At 37.9% G+C, this 19,846-nt stretch overlaps 1 protein-coding gene across 6 annotated transcripts in view; it reads left to right on the top strand.

The window, feature by feature from the left end:
* The window catches only part of LOC125330262 (BEN domain-containing protein 5), an 888,500-nt gene that overhangs the window by 351,499 nt on the left and 517,155 nt on the right, over positions 1-19,846 (top strand). For all 6 annotated transcript variants that reach the window (XM_048313226.1, XM_048313225.1, XM_048313223.1 and 3 more), the window contains exon 5: positions 1,950-2,166. In XM_048313226.1, coding sequence (XP_048169183.1) covers positions 1,950-2,166 — 217 coding nt within the window. The remainder of the gene's footprint in view (positions 1-1,949; positions 2,167-19,846) is intronic.

Genomic DNA, 19,846 nt, shown 5'->3' with positions numbered 1-19,846 from the left:
ATAAATTTCATTAGGTTGGAAAAATCCTTTAATATCATTGAGTTCAACTGTTATCCTGGCACAGCCAATGCCACCCCTAAACCATGTCCCCAAGTGCCACATCTATACATCCTTTAAATACCTGCAGGAATGGTGACTCCACCACTTGCCTGGACAGCCTCTTCCAATGCTTGACAACCCTTTCATTCACAAAATATTTTGTAATATCCAAATTCAAGGTGTGGCCTCACCAATGCTGAGTACCGGGGGCAGTCACTGCCCTGGTCCTGCTGGCCACACAATTGCTGGTACAAGTGGCCTTCTTGGCCACCTGGACACACCCTGGCTCATGTGCAGTCATGAGCCATGAAGTAAATTATTGAGGCCCAGAATGTTCAGGAAGCAGGGCATTAAAAGGGGCAGATAAATTCTTATTCTGAGTGTAATTAACTGCATCACTATTTCTTTATTTTACTTGCACAGGAAGATCTCAATTCCTTTCTGTTTCTCTTTGTAGATTCCGAGTCTTGCTGGTCAGACTCGTTAACTGCTGCTAATTGGCAAACATGTACCTGTGTATAATGAGAGTTTTGTCCTCTAATTCATGTTAGCAATGAGAGGCCAAAACTGATGTTCTGCAGCAGACCAGCTTCTCGGAATGATTACAAAGAGACACATTACTGGTGCTATGTCTGTAAATCTTGTTATGATTTTCCCTCACCATGATCCCAGTTTAGCTGAGATCTGCTTCAATCATTAGATGAGACCTGCTTATGAGGTTGTGTAATTGAATCAGGTAGATTCTGCAGGACTGTAGCATTTTGTTGCCAAACATGACTGGCAAGTTACTTACATCAAATTACAAGTGCATGGCATGATTGGAGACTATTCCTGTCTGAATGAAGCTGGAAGTTCCACCTAAGGAATGAATAAAGCATAAAAACAGAAATAGTGAACATTTTGCATCCATAGAACAAATTTTCGCCCCACTTCTGGAATATTACTAATTTCTCTTGAAAAGTAACAGAATAATTGGAGGTGTGTGAGAGATTGCAGGCAGGTATTTGTTATTCCTCAAAGAAATACCACCTTGATAACAATGACATAAACATCTTTATTGTAATTATTTACCATCATGTATATTCATTTCTATCTTGTCAGAGAAACCAGAAATGTTGTGGAGGGCAGTAGTCCAGTTTGGAATGGGAACAAATACCCTTTTCTGCTTTGCTTTCTATTTTAAGACCTGGTTATTTTCCATACCCGAAGTTTTTTTGTATGATTTTTAGATTGTTTGTTTGTTTGTTTTTTAACCTCAAGAATTTATCTTCTGTTTCATTGATTGGCTAGATGTTGATATGTGTCCCCTGACTATTAAGGATATATTTAAAAAAAAAAAAAAAAAAATATATATATATATATATATGTGAAGTTGTTCTATATTTCAGTAGCAGTCTTGTCAGTGTTCCCTTATGCTGACATTCCTTCATTAGTTGTGCCTCCTCTCTGTGCTGGTGAATTAAGCCTTTAACAGAGGGTGTAGCCCCACTCCAGGCAGAGGTTTGGCCTGAGCCTGTGTATGAGTGGTGTGAGGTTGCAGCAGCCTGATAGTGAAGTAGAGGATGTTTGGTCATCCTGTGCATCCTTTTCACTTTGTGGGTATGGGTTTCCCTGGTTGTATGATGCTCTCCCTGCTGTGGTGTCTCTGCCAGCTTGGGCACCTGGGCAGAGCTGCAGTCCCTGTGGTGACAGTGGCCCCAGAGCTGTCATGGCCCTGATCTGCATAAGTGCTCCCAAATGCAGGTTCTGGGATCTCCTCACCAGCTCACCTCACCTGAGCTGTTCCAGCTGTTCCACTTCATTTACTTTGGAGGAAATTTGGATCTCACACAGCTCTTTGGTTCAGATTTCTTACGTCCACGTACATATATGTCAATGAATATATACCCATACATGTTTTTGTTTTTCAGGCAAAGAATCCCCTCCAAAAACGTGTATTACTATCGCTGCCCAGACCACAGGAAGAACTATGTCATGTCCTTTGCTTTTTGCTTTGACCGAGAGGACGACACTTACCAGTTTGCCTACTGCTACCCCTACACCTACACTCGCCTTCAGCACTACCTAGACAACCTCCAGAGGAGGAACATGGACTACTTTTGCAGGGAATTGCTGGGGCTCAGTGTGGTAAGTACCAGGCATGCTTGCCAGCCAGCAGGCTTCATTATGGATGTCTATCCTTAAATGCTTCCAGAGTATAATTCATCGTCCTTGCTAAAGCACCCACAAACATGTACTTGTTTTCTTGCTATCAATGACACAGGAGGAAGTGTACCTGCATGTTGAAATATAGACAAATGCTAATTTAATTTCACATAAAATATTCCCTTTGTGATAGGCAAGGCAATGCCAGATTCCTATGTAGGATCAGTTTATCTCTAAAGACATTAAAAGATGAAACTGAAACAGCTTTACCGAAGAAATGTGATATTTAGAGTACTCTTTTCTTTCTTGAATTTGTCTTTCTTGAAGAGCTTTTCTGCTCAGAAAGAAATATGGGGTTTTTGACCCAGAAGATAACTTTTCTTGATAAAATAATGCAAAACACACAAAACCCACCTATTTTATTTTCTCTTAAAAATTCATGCTTTGGTGATTTGCAATTAGCAGGGATTTAGTGGTCTCTGTAAAGATCTTAATGGCCACATAAAATGAAGTGTCATTGTTCTTCTGGAGCAGGAAGAAGGGTTAATGGTGAGGCTGAACTTCTGCTCACTTTGCTGTAATCTTTCTCTGAATTGTTGCCTGACCAGGGGATTTGGCAAGAATGACTCAGCCACTCCCATGTCGACCCAGAAATAATCAGATTAAAAAATAATAGCTCAAATATATATTTTTTTTAACTTTTGCTTTCTCAGACTTTATAATGCACTTGTACTACACTCTTAATCTTTTCTCTGAGATTTGATTTGGTCTAAACTTATAGTGTGTGTTTCAGAATCAGAAAGCTGTGAAGGCTGCTGATCCCAGCAGCAGGGACTTTAAAAAGAAACCCAGCATATAACGTGAACATCAAAATGAAATCATATGTATACCCTGCACTGAAACAAATAAAAGGCTTCCATCATTAAAGCAGGCCATTGAGTTTCCTGTGGTGGCATAAAACTTGGAGGAAAAAATTAACTTACAGAGAAGAGTAAAAACAGAATTAACCAAAGAAGTCATTCTTTAACCCTTTTTGTAGGTTAAGTACAGTTCTTGTTCTAAAGATGACTATTGCATATCCATGAACTGGCATTAATTATTAATCATTCCAATTAGGGGGACAAACAATTATGAGGGAAAGGGGTATTAAAAAATAGAAAAGTAAAATCTGCAGAGGCTGGGAGGAAAGAGCACTATCATCTTAATGTGTGTAGGGTTTTAATTATTAATCTTAGAGGACAGAGCTGTCATTAGTTCTATAATGAAACTGAATTTGTTTCCTTTCACTCTGAAACTAGTGTATAAACAGTCACATTTGCATATTCATCAAACCTCTGATCTGACTGATTAAAACACAGAGATAGAAGGATTTATCTTTTATCTGCATTTTGACAGACAGAGCTATACTCGTAAATCTTGTTAACATTGTGTTACCAGTAGTTGCTAAATATTATTTTTCATATTTCAGCACACTAAACAAACAGATGCCACTCAAAATGTGGCAGGAAATGTGCTGTGTATAAGTCCTGCTTTTATATCTATATGTACACACACAGTATGTTTTGCAGAAATTGATATGGTAACATTTTGCAGCTCACCAAGCTGTATAAAAAAGCTTCTGAATCAGGCTCATGCTGTAATCTTTGTGAGCAACATTACAATCTCAGAGCATTTCTGGCTTTTCTCCACACACAACTGTCCTAGAACAGCTTGGTAATTTAATGTCTTTGCTGAGCTTGAATAGACAATTTCCATAAGTTCTCTGTGAGTTAAATATTTTAACATAGAGCTTTGTTGCTATCATACATCTTTAAATGGTGAAAAACAGGATCCTTCATTCTTCACTGCACAGTGCTTCATAAAAGCAGAAGCTGGCTGTACTTTGGAGAATTGCGTGCCATATAGGATGGATTTAGAGCTAAGAAAGCGAGCTCTGTCCCTGCCCTGGCCCCTTATGTAAGATAAGAGGAATCAGATTGGCATAAAGAGGCCCTTAGAAGCTCTATTCCTGGCGAAGGGATGATACCCCTGGTAGCACATGGTGAAAGGTAGTTTAAAGATGCCGTCTGAGGACAAACTCGAGTCCTCCTGCTGGGCACGGGGCTGAGGCAGGATGTGCTGCAGCCTTTCCCATGGAAGGTGAAGGCTGCAGCACATCTGTCCAGCTGCCATGTAGCTGCTGGTCCCTCCAGGTTCATTCCAGGGAAATTTTGCAGCCCCCTGCTGCAGTCTGTGATTGTGAGGATGGGGAAGTGTTTGAAACAATTTCAGTTCCCCTGGATTATAAAGTTTTTAACTGTGTCTCTTGGAGATGGCAGAATCTCACCACATCTTTGGAGTTGTTTTGGTTTTTTTTTTCTTTGCTGTGGAAAAGTAAAACTCAAGTCACAAGAAGCCATGCTTAGAGGATTACTCCTAAAGGCTTTCTGAGTGCACATTTTGCTGCATATAATGTTTTCAAAGCAATCTAATTTCTAATCTAATTTCATATCTTCGCTAAAGAAAGTACTTTGCCTCCGTTAACCCCTGAAATACTATCACTAATTCTATGGAGCTTGAAAGTGAAATATTGGGATGGGACATGTAATTGTCATTAGGATGCAGAATGACAAAATGGTTCAGAGCCAAATGGCAAAGTTTCCCATTCCCATTTAAATGGATAACTTAGCTGTACTATTTCTGACCTTTTAATGTTTATATTCTTTACTTCAGAGAGCTATCCCACATTCTAGATGTGCCAAATGTTCTTGAAAATAGTCTCTCTTGCAAGTGAGCTGAGATGGTCACCCAGGTACCATTTAAACTGTTATTTTCATTCTGCTGTTATTGGCCTTGGGTAACTTCAGATTTTCTTTGGTTTGCCCCAATAGATCAGACGTTCAAAATCTGTGAGCATTTTTTAAAATTGTGAAATAACTTTTTTTGCATATTATTGATATGTCTCTCTGCAAATACTATGCAATATTTCGAAGCATGACATAATTAAAAGGCACAGGCACAATTTACATTTACAGTACCTATTTTATGATACTTATTCAGTCTCACGTGCAATAACAGCTCTGTGTGTATCATTATAACCAATGTTTCAGAGTTGGCAAAATTTTTGAGTGTGTTGTCATCTGAAGTTGGTAGTTCAAATTGCCTGTATGTGCTTGAAGTGTGTGGACACTTGACAAGACCTGTACCTCCACCAGTATTCCATCAGCACACTCAATAAATTCAATGAGTTTTGGACTGCCTGGCTCAACTCCTAAAGCCCACTTTACAAACTGACACTGGCTGGGCAATATTTGCGTTACTCATTCCAAAGAGAACCAGGATTAATTGGAGCCGGATACTTCCTTTCACTCCATTAGGCAATGGTGCTTCCAAATTACACTTGAGGAGAATTGTGACTGCACATACAAACCACGAGCCTCAAAGGGACTTGCACAGAACACAGAGACTGGAATACGGAATTCTGTTAAATTAAATATTAAACACACGTATTTTAAAACAAGAAGGCAATATGTCTAATGTAGGGCTCTGTAAATGAGATGATCTCTTAAGTCAGATATAGAACACTGAAAGACAAAGATTGGAGCACACGGCGCCTCCTCCTGACTCCACACCAGTTTGGTGTGTGCTTTTAATTTACATGAGTTACTCCTGGTTCATGCTGGTACCAGAGAGAGCAGAATGATGCCCTAAGAGTGTGACCAGACGTCACAATGCCGGTTCATTGATCAAATATCCTTTGTTTACCATCTAAATGACTTTGAACCCCAGTAAAAATACTTGATCAGTTCTACCGTTTTCTACTGGTCCGTTTTTAACTGCTCAGTTATGAATGTTTTAAAGCACGAAGCAAAGAAAATAGGCAGTTTTTCTAAGGTTAAATTTCCCATTTCTGCATTCAACTCTAGGTTATGTAATAACCGCTCTGTAAAAGAAAAGTATACTCTTGGTCTTTGAAAAAAAATAGAAGTTACAGGCTTCTGTGTGATGTAACGTACCTTTGAAATCCTGTTGGTGTCAGATACTGTGTTTTCCAACGGATTTGACTGTAACTAGGTTGAAATGTCATGTAAATGTAATTTGTGGCAATTTACTTGGTCTGAAAAAGGCCACAGAAATAGTGTTTAGAAAAAGTAAATCCCCTTTCTCATTTCTCAGCAGTGTAAAAGTGCTGCTATGTATATGTTCAGGACACATTCTCTTTAGTCAGTGGTGTTTTTTACTCCTATAGTACTGCTGTTCCCAAAACATTCATAATATGGATGTCATCCCAATACTGTATGTGAGATTTTAAATGTTCCTACAGCTATTTTCTTAGCTGGATTGGATATCAGCAGAAGCAGAGTTGGACCTAAAAATAACACCACCAGCAGTTCTTGCCAAAATAAAATATGATTTATAGCATATAATAGCACAGTGTGCTACCAGGGAAATTATATAAATAACATGAAAAATTACAGGGGACTATTCTATACCATCAGTTTAAAGGAAAATTTCTTTGTTACAATTTAAAGGGAGTTCTGAGAGAGAGCCTGGCCTGTGGGAATCACAGAGTAGGAAGGATAGGTGAAACTGTGTTACTGTTGAATGTTGCCGTCTGTCTGTAGGATATATATGAGTGTTCATGATAAAACCAAGAAATATTTTGGCTTAAGTTGGCAGCAATATAGTCTTTGGAAAAAAAAAAACCTCAATAAAATCATCATTTGCAGTTAATATCATGCAAGGTTACTAAATGTATAAGTTGGTTATTTCTTAATTTACAGAAAGAACACTGTTTGATAAAGTAAAATAATTTCTAGAAGGATTTGCATAAATTGCTCTTTATCTAACTATGAGTAAAAAATCCTAAATTGTGAAGAAGGATTCAAATCTTAAGTCCATTTTGCAGCTCACATTTTATAACTACCATTCTCCATTTAAAAAAAAAACTCTTGGAAAAAGCGCTTCACCAAAAAAGAAGCTTTGAGCACAAAAAGTCCATTGAGGTAAGAAATCATCTGAAGAAAAAAAAATGTTATGATTCGTTTTATTAAGAAAAAAAGTTCCTGAAAGGAATGACAGTAAATGAATTATGTGTGGCAAAGTTTGTCTATACAAACTGTTCTCATGCACAGGTCCCAAACTGCACCCTTTCATCTTGTAGCCACATAGGGAAACTTTCGGAAAGTCAGTGACCTTTCTGAAGTTTTCACTGGACTTTTTGTAGCTGTTCAGGTTGGCCTTTTGCTTCATGGTTCTTCGTAATTCCAAGTCAGACTCTTCATCTCACCTTTACTCCACACTTGTCCTTCATCTGGCTTGCCCTTTCCTTGCCTCAAATCTAACCTTCCGTTTTCTTTCCATTTAGTTTATACTCTCTTAAGCTAGCTAGAAGAAAGAAGCTGTGGTATTTGTTTTCTGCTCTTGTGTTACTTATCCTGCTTTGTTCTTTCCTATTCACTCCCCTTATCTCTTTGAGTTGCGAAGGGCAAATCCAAAATAGCTGAGAGGTCTTTTAAATACCAGCACTGCACAAGGTAGTCATGTTCTCTTCTATGGACTCGATATCCCCATCTCAGTGCCATTTCACGTAACTTCATATCCTGGTCTAGGACTTGTCTTCCTTGTCCTTCTGTCTTTTGTGTTCCCTGTTTGCTCCATCCCTTAATATGTACTCCTGCATTTCCAGAAAGGCTGGGATAACATGTGGCTTGTCCAGGCTTCAACCTGGAAAGGAAACACTAATGATCTAGGCAGATGTCCTGAAATGCCTGAACTAACATCCAGATGCAGGAAGGAATTTCAGGGTCTGACTCCTTTTCTGATGGCAATGGCAAATTTCAAGTAAAAGGCAGGTTTTACTCCTTCCTGTCTCCTCAGCACTTTCTCCTGCTTGGTTGAGTGCCAAAAAGCTCCACGTGGTAACTGTAATCCCAGTGGGAAACCTACTGGTTTTGTCCACACAGTGAGTTCAACCTCATATCTAGGCACTTGCCTTTAGTGACTGCACCCTAAGCTTTCGGGGACATGGAGAATGTGTTTTTACTTTCCATGTTTAGTGCTGACTAGAATCCCTGTTTTTTAGTTGGTGCTTGGGAAATAACATAGCACAACCAATTAATATCACCTCATCAAAAAAAGCAAGTCTGAGGTCCTGTGTGTACACCAATGTAAAGCTTTTTCGTCGTTTTAAAATTTATTTAGTTGCCCTGCAGGCTGTGAGTGTATTTTGAGGGTATGTAGGACTTAGAACCGTGAGAAAACCCTAGAATGCCTTCAGTCTTCTTGCACTTCCAGTTTCAGAAGTTTGTTTTCCCTGCTTTGTAGCACAGCATTAAGCAATAATTACCATGTTGATAGCGATGCTGAGTGTACTTGCACGGAGGGGAAATCGTGCTATGTGGAGCTATTAACTACATTTGCCCTGTAGCACTTCACTGCATTGACTCTGCTGGGATTTTGGCTATGTTTGAGTTGGTTTCTGTTTAGATCTCCTGAGTGGTGACTGTGTAATGCATCTGTGGGGCAGGAGCAGTATTTTAATCTTTATTCTTTGACTGTAGACCCAGAAGACAGTTAGCTTGGCTCACATTACCTGTAGGGCTGAAACCTTGGAATTGAAGGCTTATTTAACAAAGTCTGCTCAGTCCAAAGGATTTGGATTTATGCCTTTTAATTTAACCAAAGAAAGAACTATTTATTGATTTAACTTTATGCCGGCTCTAGAATGTAACTATAATATATTAAAATCTCTAAATACCTCAGGCAAAATCTTGTTCACGTAATTTATGGAAACTGAGTATTGTGGCTCCGATCCAGAAAAACACTTAAGTGTAGATTTAAACTTAAGCATGTTAATAGACATGTTGAAGTCACTGGCACGGTTCATGACATGAAGTTTAATGTATGTAAAGGTATCTTTAGGCTTCAAGGTCAAAACAATCAACTCTTAGGCCTGGCGCCCCAATGTTTTGTTGTGAACTTGCACTACCACTATAACAACGCGACTACAGACAAATAATAATAATAAACCCCCCTTTTTGCACTTCTCTAGAAATATGCTGAATGTCTGGGTGTAAAGTGAATCCCACCTTTGCTCAGCAATCTTTTTTTTTTATAGCAGTGTATGAGTAAGGTGTGCATTTGAGGCCTTCTGCATAAGAGATTTGCACTAATCCTGGAGTTCTTTGTCCTTGCCATGCACATGTTCAGTAAGACTTTATCTCTTTTCTCCTTAAGCCTTGAAAGCTAAAAGCTGGCTCTAGGAAGACTTCTGCCTGTATGTCAGAAGGGATTTGGGGAGATATCATATAGAAATGAGAAAATAAAGACATAAGAACATATTTTGATGCAGATTATAAGATAGTAGAGACCAAGGTGGCCCCAGCTGGCTGAGTGCATCCTTACTGTTGACCCAAGTATTTGAAAATAGGTACCTGAAGAGAGGAAGTAAGGCTTATGAAAATATAATATATGTAAGAAAGCACAGCTGAGAGATATTCTATGTAGCCTGTGATCTGTTCTTGATTTCAGGGTGATTTTAATGACCCTTACTTTTCTGCACTGTTAGCAAAGTATTTTTGAATCAAAGAATAGTGCAATGATGAAGCACATCAAACTTACATGTAAGGGAGGCTAGTGCTGTCCTTATTTTAAGACATCATGTTGCAGTCAAACATATTTAATTTTAGAAGATCATGATATTCTGGGAAAAGAAAAGAAAAAAAAGAGTATTTTTCATAGGAAAAGCCTGCTGCTGTTCAAGTGCTGCTATTATCCACAAATACTGAAAGCAATATTTATCTTTGTTTTGAAGACAAAATGACATACAAATAACATGAGGAGACAGGAGCTTTTTAATGTAAAGCGGTAGGTACTTAATTGAAAACTGTTTTTTTCACTTCTTAGGAAATATAAGATACAGCTTAAAGCCTTTTTAATACTCTTTAAAAGAGATCTTACATGGCAACCAGTCATATTGGTACATGAAAAGAACTGCAGTCTCTGATAAAGATCCTCTTTTTCATGTTTTCAAACAGCAGCTGAGCACCATACTGTGGCAGCAGAGAACAATCTGAGAAAATGAACACGGACTGAAAAGGCCCCAGTTACATGACATTTCCAGTGGAAAAAAAAAAAAAGCCAGCCCGAGGCCCACAGTCAAATATTTTCGCTCAGAATTCCCTAGAATTGTGGACATACCTTTCTACAGAAAGTGTGTTTTTCTGAGCCACCTTATCTGATCTAAAAATGTGCAACATGGAGAAAGACAAAGGAGAGATACTATCCATTTCAGGAGTTTTCATGAGTGGGCATGAAAGAAAAACCTTTTTCAGAAATAATTTTCCTCCCATTTATTTTTAATTTCTCATTAATTGCATCCAGTTTTCCACTTAGTCTTAATTAGTTAAAATTTAAGACGACTATTACTTTCTCAAAATCTAAAAATGTCAGGATTTTATAATATGTCCTTTTTTTCTCCATTTAGATTTTCTGCATTATAGTGGATTATAATAATGCATTAATATCCATCATTCTATTCTTAATCAGCCTCTTAATTCATTAGTGACAGCTGCTCATTGTTAAATGTTGTTTGTTTTTCCTTTTTTTTTTCCTTTTTAAAAATCTATGTTGCTTAGAGTTAAAATATTAACTAGTCTTTCCATATTTATGAACGCTGCACTGTTCTCGTCATGGAAAAAGGGAAAATCTCATGCCTCTCTTTAAAGAAAACCCTTTTTTTTTTTTTTAACTTTTGCTCTGACAGCCTCTAAAATATTGCATAAATATCAGTGAGTTAAGGTTCATAACATTCTTCTGGCTGCAGCGTCATTTTATAGGAAAGGGCACTATTGCAGAAACCTGGATTGCTTGGAAGCAGCCTGTGGGAAAGCCTTTGGTGTTCATTTTCAGAGGTCAGCCATGGCAACCAGTTAGTTTAGATGGAGTTCAGCGCGGAATCGAGTCTTCCAATCCTTGTCAGGACCCTGGACAGCGCAAGCCGACCAGGCTTTCCAAGGCACTCGGAGCACGTTTTCACATCCACTTCTAAAAAGCTGAAAACACAAACTTCTCTTTTCAGAGCTCCTGATACACAAAAATGAACCCCAATTTCTGACATTTACACCCCAAAAATAAGTTTAATGTTTTGGAAACCAGGCCCTATTTGCAGCTGCTGAGCTTCTCAAATTATGGCTGTGGTTTTCAGGAAAGAAAGTACTAGAAATGGAGTCTGCTATTTTGCACAGCTTATATGATTCAAGACCTCAAGTATGTTTTTCTTATTTGCCTTCTGAGAATGAAAAATAGCCAGTAATGTGTTATGTCTGATGGAAAATTTATAGGAATGTCAGAGATGACTGATTAAGGGCACTTTATAGATTAACAGATGACGACTAAAACAGAGGTTGATGGTACTGTGGTGAAAAAAGAGGAGATATTTGGCAATACAGTGAGATCCATCAAGACTTGTCTGAGACCTAGACATAGATATTAATCCAAACAATGAATATTTCAAAATCTGAAAGGTATTGTGTAGAACAAGAACAGTGTTGCTGCACACAACAGGGTGCTCAGCAGCATTGCATCTTCTTTGCCTCCCGTGAGTGGATATAATATAGTCTCCTTCTTGCCTTAGTCTGTCTTCCTCTCGAAAGCTTAAGGAAATGGTCCAGATCCTTGGCATGGGCTAGGTAATCAAGTTGTCACCATAAAGTACTTTGCTATCTTCTGTGTGGGGACCATTTATCTTTTAATGGGAATTAATGATATAGAGGTTCCTAGAGAGCTTATAAAAGGTTTTGGGGTGGTTTTTTTTTCCTTTTTTGCTTTTACCTTTAAATTGTAGTGGCCTCTTTATGGAGAGTCCAATTTATATCCTCGCTCTCAAGAGAACAAACTGCTCAGAATGTGAACTCAGGAAAACAGAATATGTGTTCCAAAGGTGTACTTTTCTGCTGTTGTAATCATCCTTGCAAGATACTGTGGCAGCACCAAATTTGCCTTCAGCTCCAGCTGATTTTGAAATCCTTCAAAGCTTTAGGAATAAAACTGCACATATCCTCTAGATTTCTTTTATAGAAATAGATATGGTTTTGTAACAGCAAATAACACTGCAGAGCTGAACAAAATTGTCCTCCTCTAAGTGAGACTTGGATGTACTCAGACCAAATAAGATTGTAGACTCATACTACACAGACTCTTAGGAAAACAGAGGAAAAGGTATTATATTCCCCATGGTCAAACAGAATTCTTGTCCATCTTGGTTGAAACTCCCATTAGCCATGGCAACCAAGGAGGGAAATACACAGCACCAGATAACATTTAATTTAATGCTGACAAAGAGGTGGGATGCATTGATCTGTTTGGAAGAAAACTTCATTCTTTTTCATTCCTATAATTCAGATTTTCTCATTACTGGACACAGATGGCAAAATATAATTTTATTAACTATGACCATTTGTTTTGTGGTTCATCAATTAAATTGCAGAGATTACGGAGACTGGTTCATGCCAGCCATTAACAGAAACAAGTTAGTAGCTAGAGCTATACTGCAAATGGCTATAGATGTTGCATACAGTGCTTCAAGATCATTTGTTGCTATGACAATAATGAAGCAGAATGTCTGTGGTCTCTGAAATCTCAGATTTTTCATCTTCCCAGAGAAATACAGACAAATACAAACTCTTCTTTTAGAAATCTGGACTTCCTTTAGAACTACAATGAATTTATGTATGTTAAAATACAATGAATTTATGTATGCCACTCTCTCTCTGCTTATTAGAAAGGTAAATCAGAAAAAAAAGGGAAAATCAATGTATTGCAAAACTCCTGGACAGCAACCACTTCCCCTTCTAGATACATACAAAGTCAGTATGAACCATCAGGTAGTACCAAGAGAAGTAAACTGATGGTTCCTGTAGCAGCCATCTCCAGAATCTCCTGTACCAACCAAGCAAACTTTTGGTAGAAGTGAATGAGAACTGCATGTCAAAACCTTTCCTGTTGTCATCTGTCTTTCCTTATCTGATAAGAGCTGCACCTGTGTTCATTTTTTTACCAAATTGGATTCTAGAAATTATTTCCATCCCAGTTTCATGTATTTACATTTAATGGCACAAATTTCCTGACATGTTCAATCTGAAAACTTGCTCAAAAATTCTCTCCTGCAACTGGTGACCACGGAGTAATTGCTCCCAAATCCCTTTTTTAAAATAACTTAGGGTAGTGACCCTTTTTTATGTCTATGTAATTTTTGAAATGCAGATGAGCTCTCTTTTCTTTCATACAGTCACAAATATTAACTTTACATGAAATAATGCTGACTCCAACAAGAGGTTTAGAAAGACCTTGGACTGATGACGATTAACATCCCTAAAATATGAATTCACAAAAGACACCTTCTTTGATTAGCTTCAGAAGTTGCTCCATGTGCTAGAAAGTAGAATAGCCTGTACTCTGGCAGCAGCACACACTATATAATTTATTGGAAAACATCAACAGGAGATGTGTCTTTAACACAACAGGGAGCCCATGTGCACAGGCAGTTCAGAACATTGGGCTTTTCTGGGAATTGTATTGCACAGAAATTTACTGGAAATCACAAAGGTGTTTGAACGTATTCTCTCTTTGATTCAAAAATACCCCATAATGATGATAAGGCAAGGATCACAGCCGACTGCATAGCAATAATGTGTCGTGACAGTAAACCTCTGGAGCTGATCACACATCATCAGATCTCCCGGGCTGCACTTAGCACAGGTGGCAGATGTATTTCAGCAATGATCGTGGATAGAATTCCTTACAGCAGCTTCATACCACATCACGTGTGCTGGGAATACCCATCTGCACCCCTGTTTGCAGCCAGTGCAAGCACAAAATTTTAGGTTTTGTTCCAGGGACACTCCAAGTTTAATATCTCTGGGAGACACCTTCACCCTGTCAGAGTTGTGTAAACTGACTGTATGTTGTTTACTCAAATGATCCCAAATTCTAAAAGCCTGGAAAAACTCTCCTGTTAATAGCAAGCATTTAGCCAAGATTGCTTCTTTTCAGAAGTCCATTGCATCTCAAAGCATTACATGTGGATATATCCTGAGTTCAAAAGGTCATATTCATTACAAGTCAAAATATCATAACTAACAATAAACTGGAATCTATTTGAATGGCATTAATTTCTATAAGGAAAAATATGTGATGATTTTCCCTTTCCTGTCTTCTAACCAATACCATTTGAATATTTAATTTTTTAATGTTGTTAATTTTGGGAAACCTTTCCTTTCCATTTTTTTTTCTTTTTTCTTCCTTTTTCATTTTTAATCGACAGAGCATCTGAAAGTGCCACAGTCAAGCTAAGTATTTCATAATGCTGGATTCAGTTTCTGTAGCTTTGGTTAAAGGCCTTTTTTTCACTATTATCCCTGTCCAAGTTGCCTTCCTTTGGTGTACCATGGCAGTGACAGAGGCAGCAGGACAAGATCTGATCCCTGAGTTATCCTGTGCTGTGCCTCATTACAACAAAGGTTCTCCTAGATTACATCTAGATGGTTAGTTTGTTTCAGAATTAACAAAATTATTATCTCTGTCTTTTCCTAAGCTTCCTGCTAGTTTTGAGGATATAATTTATAAGATTGCAGGAAATCTTTAGAGATTTACTTTCACACAGCTAAATTCTTCAGGAATCATCTTGATTTATTGGCTGTTTAGATGGTTTTAACACAGGTCTCCACTCTCAACAAAATCAAAGAAGCCACAAACGAAATGCAGACATGAAGGTATTCAGTAGTTCCTTGTAGATACATTCTGACTCTGTTGGGTAAATCAGTGAGGGGCCTATTGGACTATTTAGCATCCTTTATGTGGTGAGGATTGTCTTGTGGTTTGGATTTCTTTGCATAGTTCTGACACAGTTTCTTCTTCAGCAAAGCAAGGATTAATTTGCTTAATTTACTGTTTGGGAGTTTCTCACAGTGGTGTGCACAGAGGTAACCATTCATAAGAAATATTAATGTTTTGCACAAAGAAACGTCTTTTTCCTGTAAAATCATGTTGCACCTTCTTGCACCTTGTGCTTATATAATTAAGATGTCAGAGAAGACAGGAGCTCCAGAGCCATGGCCAGCAGTGAAAGCAGGGAAAAACGAGACAAGTCTTTGAGAAAAACAGATGAGATCATGCGGTTACCAGGAGATCCACGTAGATATTTTCACTGGCTGTTTGTCTTTCGGTGTCCTGGCAGAGCCCACGGTGACACACAGCCTTTGTGCTTGCTTCACATTCAGAAGACACTTATGACAAATAGGGTCATGCAATGGTGGTGCCTTACCAGATTTGGGAATATGTATTGCTGCCATTACTTCAGAGGTCAGTTTTTGCTTTTTTTAAATTAGGGTGCAGTCATCTTCAATCCCACTGTAAATTTTGGGAAAATGTTTGCGATGAAATTTGGGAAATGTCTGTGAAAAATATGCAGAACCCTTTGCTGTTTCTTTTTCTCATATATTGGTAGTGTTTGAGCTAAGGTTGTTTCTTTTCTTTATGTATTACAAATTAATGTGAAATACAAGAGCCTTAGAGCAACTGTGCAAATCAAAGAAATTGGATGTGTCCATGTTTGTGTTAAACAGGATAGAAATGCACAATCCTTTCCTTGATACTGAGAATAGATACTAATGTGGGTCATGGCAATAGTTTCAAAGGCAATTTTTAATATTTTAGTGTCTATAATCCTCTGCAAGTGAGCCAAGAAATGCACTCAGGAGTGTCTTCATTCTGCTTGAAGTCGTCCTCAAGTTCCTACTACACTCAGTGAGCTTTCACAAGAAAGGTGGTGCTTGAGAAATTGTAAAATTTATATATAGTGTTGCATTTTCAGACTGGATATCCAGCCCCTAATAATCTGCAGTTTATTAATTTAAGACATCTATTTTAATAAGTCCCCGAATAGGATCATTTCCCTCATCTGTTTTGGAGACCTCTGAGCATTTATTGGAAGAAATGAGATGGTGAAGAGCAGCTGTTGGAATTCAGGGATGCTAGAAAGGGGGTATATCTTATAGTCACATAATCCAAATATCTAAAAAGGACTTGCTTAAATCTATCTGCCATTGTTAAAATTATGTGTTCCTTGTAAGTGCCTACTTGTTCTGGGAAGAGAAGTGTGTGCATTTAGTTTTGTCCATCAGAGAGCTCAGAGACAGAATAATGTTCAATCATGATGTTAATCCCAGCACAACAGTTTCTACTGAAGTGACTCTATAGAGGATTTATTCTCCCATCTATGCAGGTGAATAAAGAATTCTTTTAATGGGTGGTGCATATACTGTTGTAGAAGAATAGACCTCTTTGTATTAAAATTACATGCCTGGGATTTTAACATAAAAACTGAAAAATCCCACTGTGTAAAACTGACTTAAACTCAATTTCCCTCTCCTCCTTTTACAATGTCAAGATGCCTGAGTGCTCAAGTGACTGAATAAGTACTAAATATTTAATGCATGGAGGCTACATTAACTGAGTCTTTGATCTGAAACTTCTTAAAAACATCTTAAAAGCCCTTCAAAAACTGGTTAGTATTTCATTACAGTCACTTAAAATAGATTTATTTTATCAAAACATCCTGTCAGAAACCCCAAAGCTGTGATTAATAACCTCCAGCATTTTGACTAAAGCATCTCCTAATACTGGTTTCATAGTGTATCAACAGATTGCCTGTTGTGGGTAAGAAATCACCGGCCCAATTGCCTCTGACAGGCACGTGCAGGTGTTCAGAGTGTGTCTGCTGAGAGTTTGAGCAGGTATGTACAATGGAATCCACACTGGGATTCTGCATGCTTGCTGCTACTCAAACAGAATGACTCTCGTGTAATTCTGAGATTAAATTAATTTTTTTTTTTTGGTGGTGGAATAAATTTATTAGGGTAGTTTTGTATAGATGTTTTAGTATCGTAACATTTACAAGCATTTGGGCAACATGAGAAATGGGATAGATCAATAATTTATATCATCCTGGGAAACTCCTGCACGTTTTTAATCTGTGCAGCAGAATTTGAGAGCATCTCTGGCTGTGTCAAGGCTCTGCCCTTTACACTGTTTTTATTGTTCAAGGGTAACAGACTGCAGTGTGAGCCTGTGTGAGTATCTGCTGGATGTGTAGAAGATGGAAGCATACACAGAGGCAGGTTTCTATATAATTCATTTCTACTGCATCCAGCAGACCTTCTGTGCAAGAGCTTGTCCCACCCAAATCTATGCTTACCCTTTGTTGTAGATTTCCTTCTCATTGGCTTTGTGCACCTCCAGGTCCCACTCTGAAATTCCCATTGTTGTTTTTCCGTAACACGAGATGTTGTGTCCTAACACAATATGAACACAAAACTTGGGATCTTAAATCATTAATCATAGACCACCTGGTCACTCTGGTGCTGAATTTTGAAATGTGCTTCTGGTTCATGAGGTTTTAGCTCGTGCCCATCATTTCTACTTCCTAACTTACATGTGTTTAACCAGTGGAAAGAAACTGAAACAATCAGTTTGGTAATTGTTCTGTTGCCTTCTCCTCAGTAATCAGTAGATTAAAGCAAACTGTTAAGTGTATTCCAGGATAATAAAGGAAATTAAACACTAGGTTTTGAGTTCACTGTATGTGCACATGGAGTCATTTGCCAATATTTTCTCAAAACAAGAGTTAAGGATTTCTTCTCGAGTCTCCCACAATATTAGCAAAAGGCACATGGCTGAACCCTCATGAACCACTTTGAAAACACATTCCTTGTTTCTTCAGGGAAATGCGCCTTTGTCAGTGTATACCTTGTGTAGAAGATGTTTTGCATATAAAAACCAGGTGGAGATTGAATCCTGTTATATAAAGCAAAGCTGGCTTTCTGTGGAGTTCTTTGTAGTACCAACATTAAAAGGGTTGTTATAAATAAGAGTGGAATATAATTGTAAATGCCCTTCTGAGGAAAAAAAATCCTTGATTACCTTTGAATTCTTTTGCCCTTTAAAAAGGTTATATTTAACTGGTTCAGTTTCTTACTTGATGTTTCAGTTTCCCAAGGGAAATCAGCCTCCAGTACGAACTGTTTCAATTGGGTTACATGACTTTACTTTGTGTCTTGCATTTGTTAACAGACAGGTTATATAACACTGCAGGCTAAATATACATTGCTGTTTTCAGCTACCTCTGGTACTCCCATGTTCAGGGGATGACCAGGAAAGTGGGAAGTGGCTTTCAAAAGTTCTGCTGGGATTAATCCCTCCTGCTAATAGCGTAAACTGCTTGGAAGTAGAGACTTCAGGAGCAGTGTGAGGCTATAAATCTTGGACTATAAAAATATAGTAAATATTTTGATGTGCTACTTATCATCCTTGAGTTTTGGGGTTTTTTTTAATGACTAAAAAGATGTGGGTAAAATTCTGCCCTTATTCCCCATTGCATATAATCTGTGAAAGCACTATTGACTGGAGCAGAATTTCCTTGAGTTACTGATGTTGTAACTGAGAAAGTAATTGGAGTGTGTGTGTGCTGCTTCACTGAAATCCAGGAGGCTCAATTCTAAGGGGACCTTCTCCATTTCTAGGTAGTTTGTTGAACAGCTTCAGATTCATTATTCTTGTATTTCCATCAAGTTATGCTTCCCTGGTAGAGGAGGAGATGAAAGGACCTTTTAGAAAAATATCAATAACAAAAAAGAAAGGAAAGAAAAAGGGGTTTCGTCCGGGCTTTTTTTCTTCAGTCACTGATCAATAGCAGCACGAGAGAGCTGTATTTAGAGAAGAAAGGCAAGCAAGCAAGAATCTTAACTAACTAGCAGGAAGTTGATTGTAGCATGCTGGTGTTCAGGCAACTGATAAGAGAGGAGGAAATATTTATGCTGAGAATCAGCAAAAACAGGAACATGTTTTACCACATGCCTGTTTCATTTCACAAGTCCAACATGCTGCACATAAGCTCTGGAGATAAATTTAGAGTAGTTTTGTTAATTGCATGGCAATAAATTTGGAATGAGATGAACAATGAACTCTGGCAAATGATATTTTGATTCACTGTACAACAGTGTTTGTATTTGAGATTTGAGATTTGTGGCAGAAGTAAGGATAGATTTCTGTATAGATTGGCAGCAAACCCTGTGTCCCTTGTGGTGTAGGATGGGACACTGGAAGTATCCCCCTGTCCTTGTCCTGGAAGCCACTTCCTTGCAATAGGAATGTTATATATGGTGTCATCATTTTTACCTATAGAAATTCAGAGAGCTCAGTTAAAGCTCGCTGTGTTTCATTGTTGTACTGCCTATATATGACTGAAAAAGGAGCTGGGCTGAGACAATGCTTGCATTTTAGAGCTGGAAAAAAGTTTATGGTGTTTCTTTCTGTGTTGAATTGATTTTCTTTTCCTTTTTGTTGGTATTTATTAAAAATGCATATTCCACCCGGAATGATTCCTAGAGTTTTTTGGAGCACTGCTGAGTAAGCTAAACTAAATATATATTTCTTTAGAGGAGTCAGTGCTCTTGGCAGACACCATTATTTTTGCAGTCACTCACTGATTGGATTTTTTAAATAAAGATTTTGTGTTCCTTTTAGTATTAGGCTAAAAAATATTAAAACAATTACTTTAAATTTCAGTATGTAATAAAAGAACATAATTTTTAAAAAAAATCTTTACAGAACACTTTTTTTCTGT

The sequence above is a fragment of the Corvus hawaiiensis genome, chromosome 9 (genome assembly GCF_020740725.1).
Source record: "Corvus hawaiiensis isolate bCorHaw1 chromosome 9, bCorHaw1.pri.cur, whole genome shotgun sequence".
Taxonomy (NCBI): Eukaryota; Metazoa; Chordata; class Aves; order Passeriformes; family Corvidae; genus Corvus; species Corvus hawaiiensis.
Note: the sequence above shows the minus strand (reverse complement) of the source record. Positions and strands in the feature narration are given on the sequence as shown.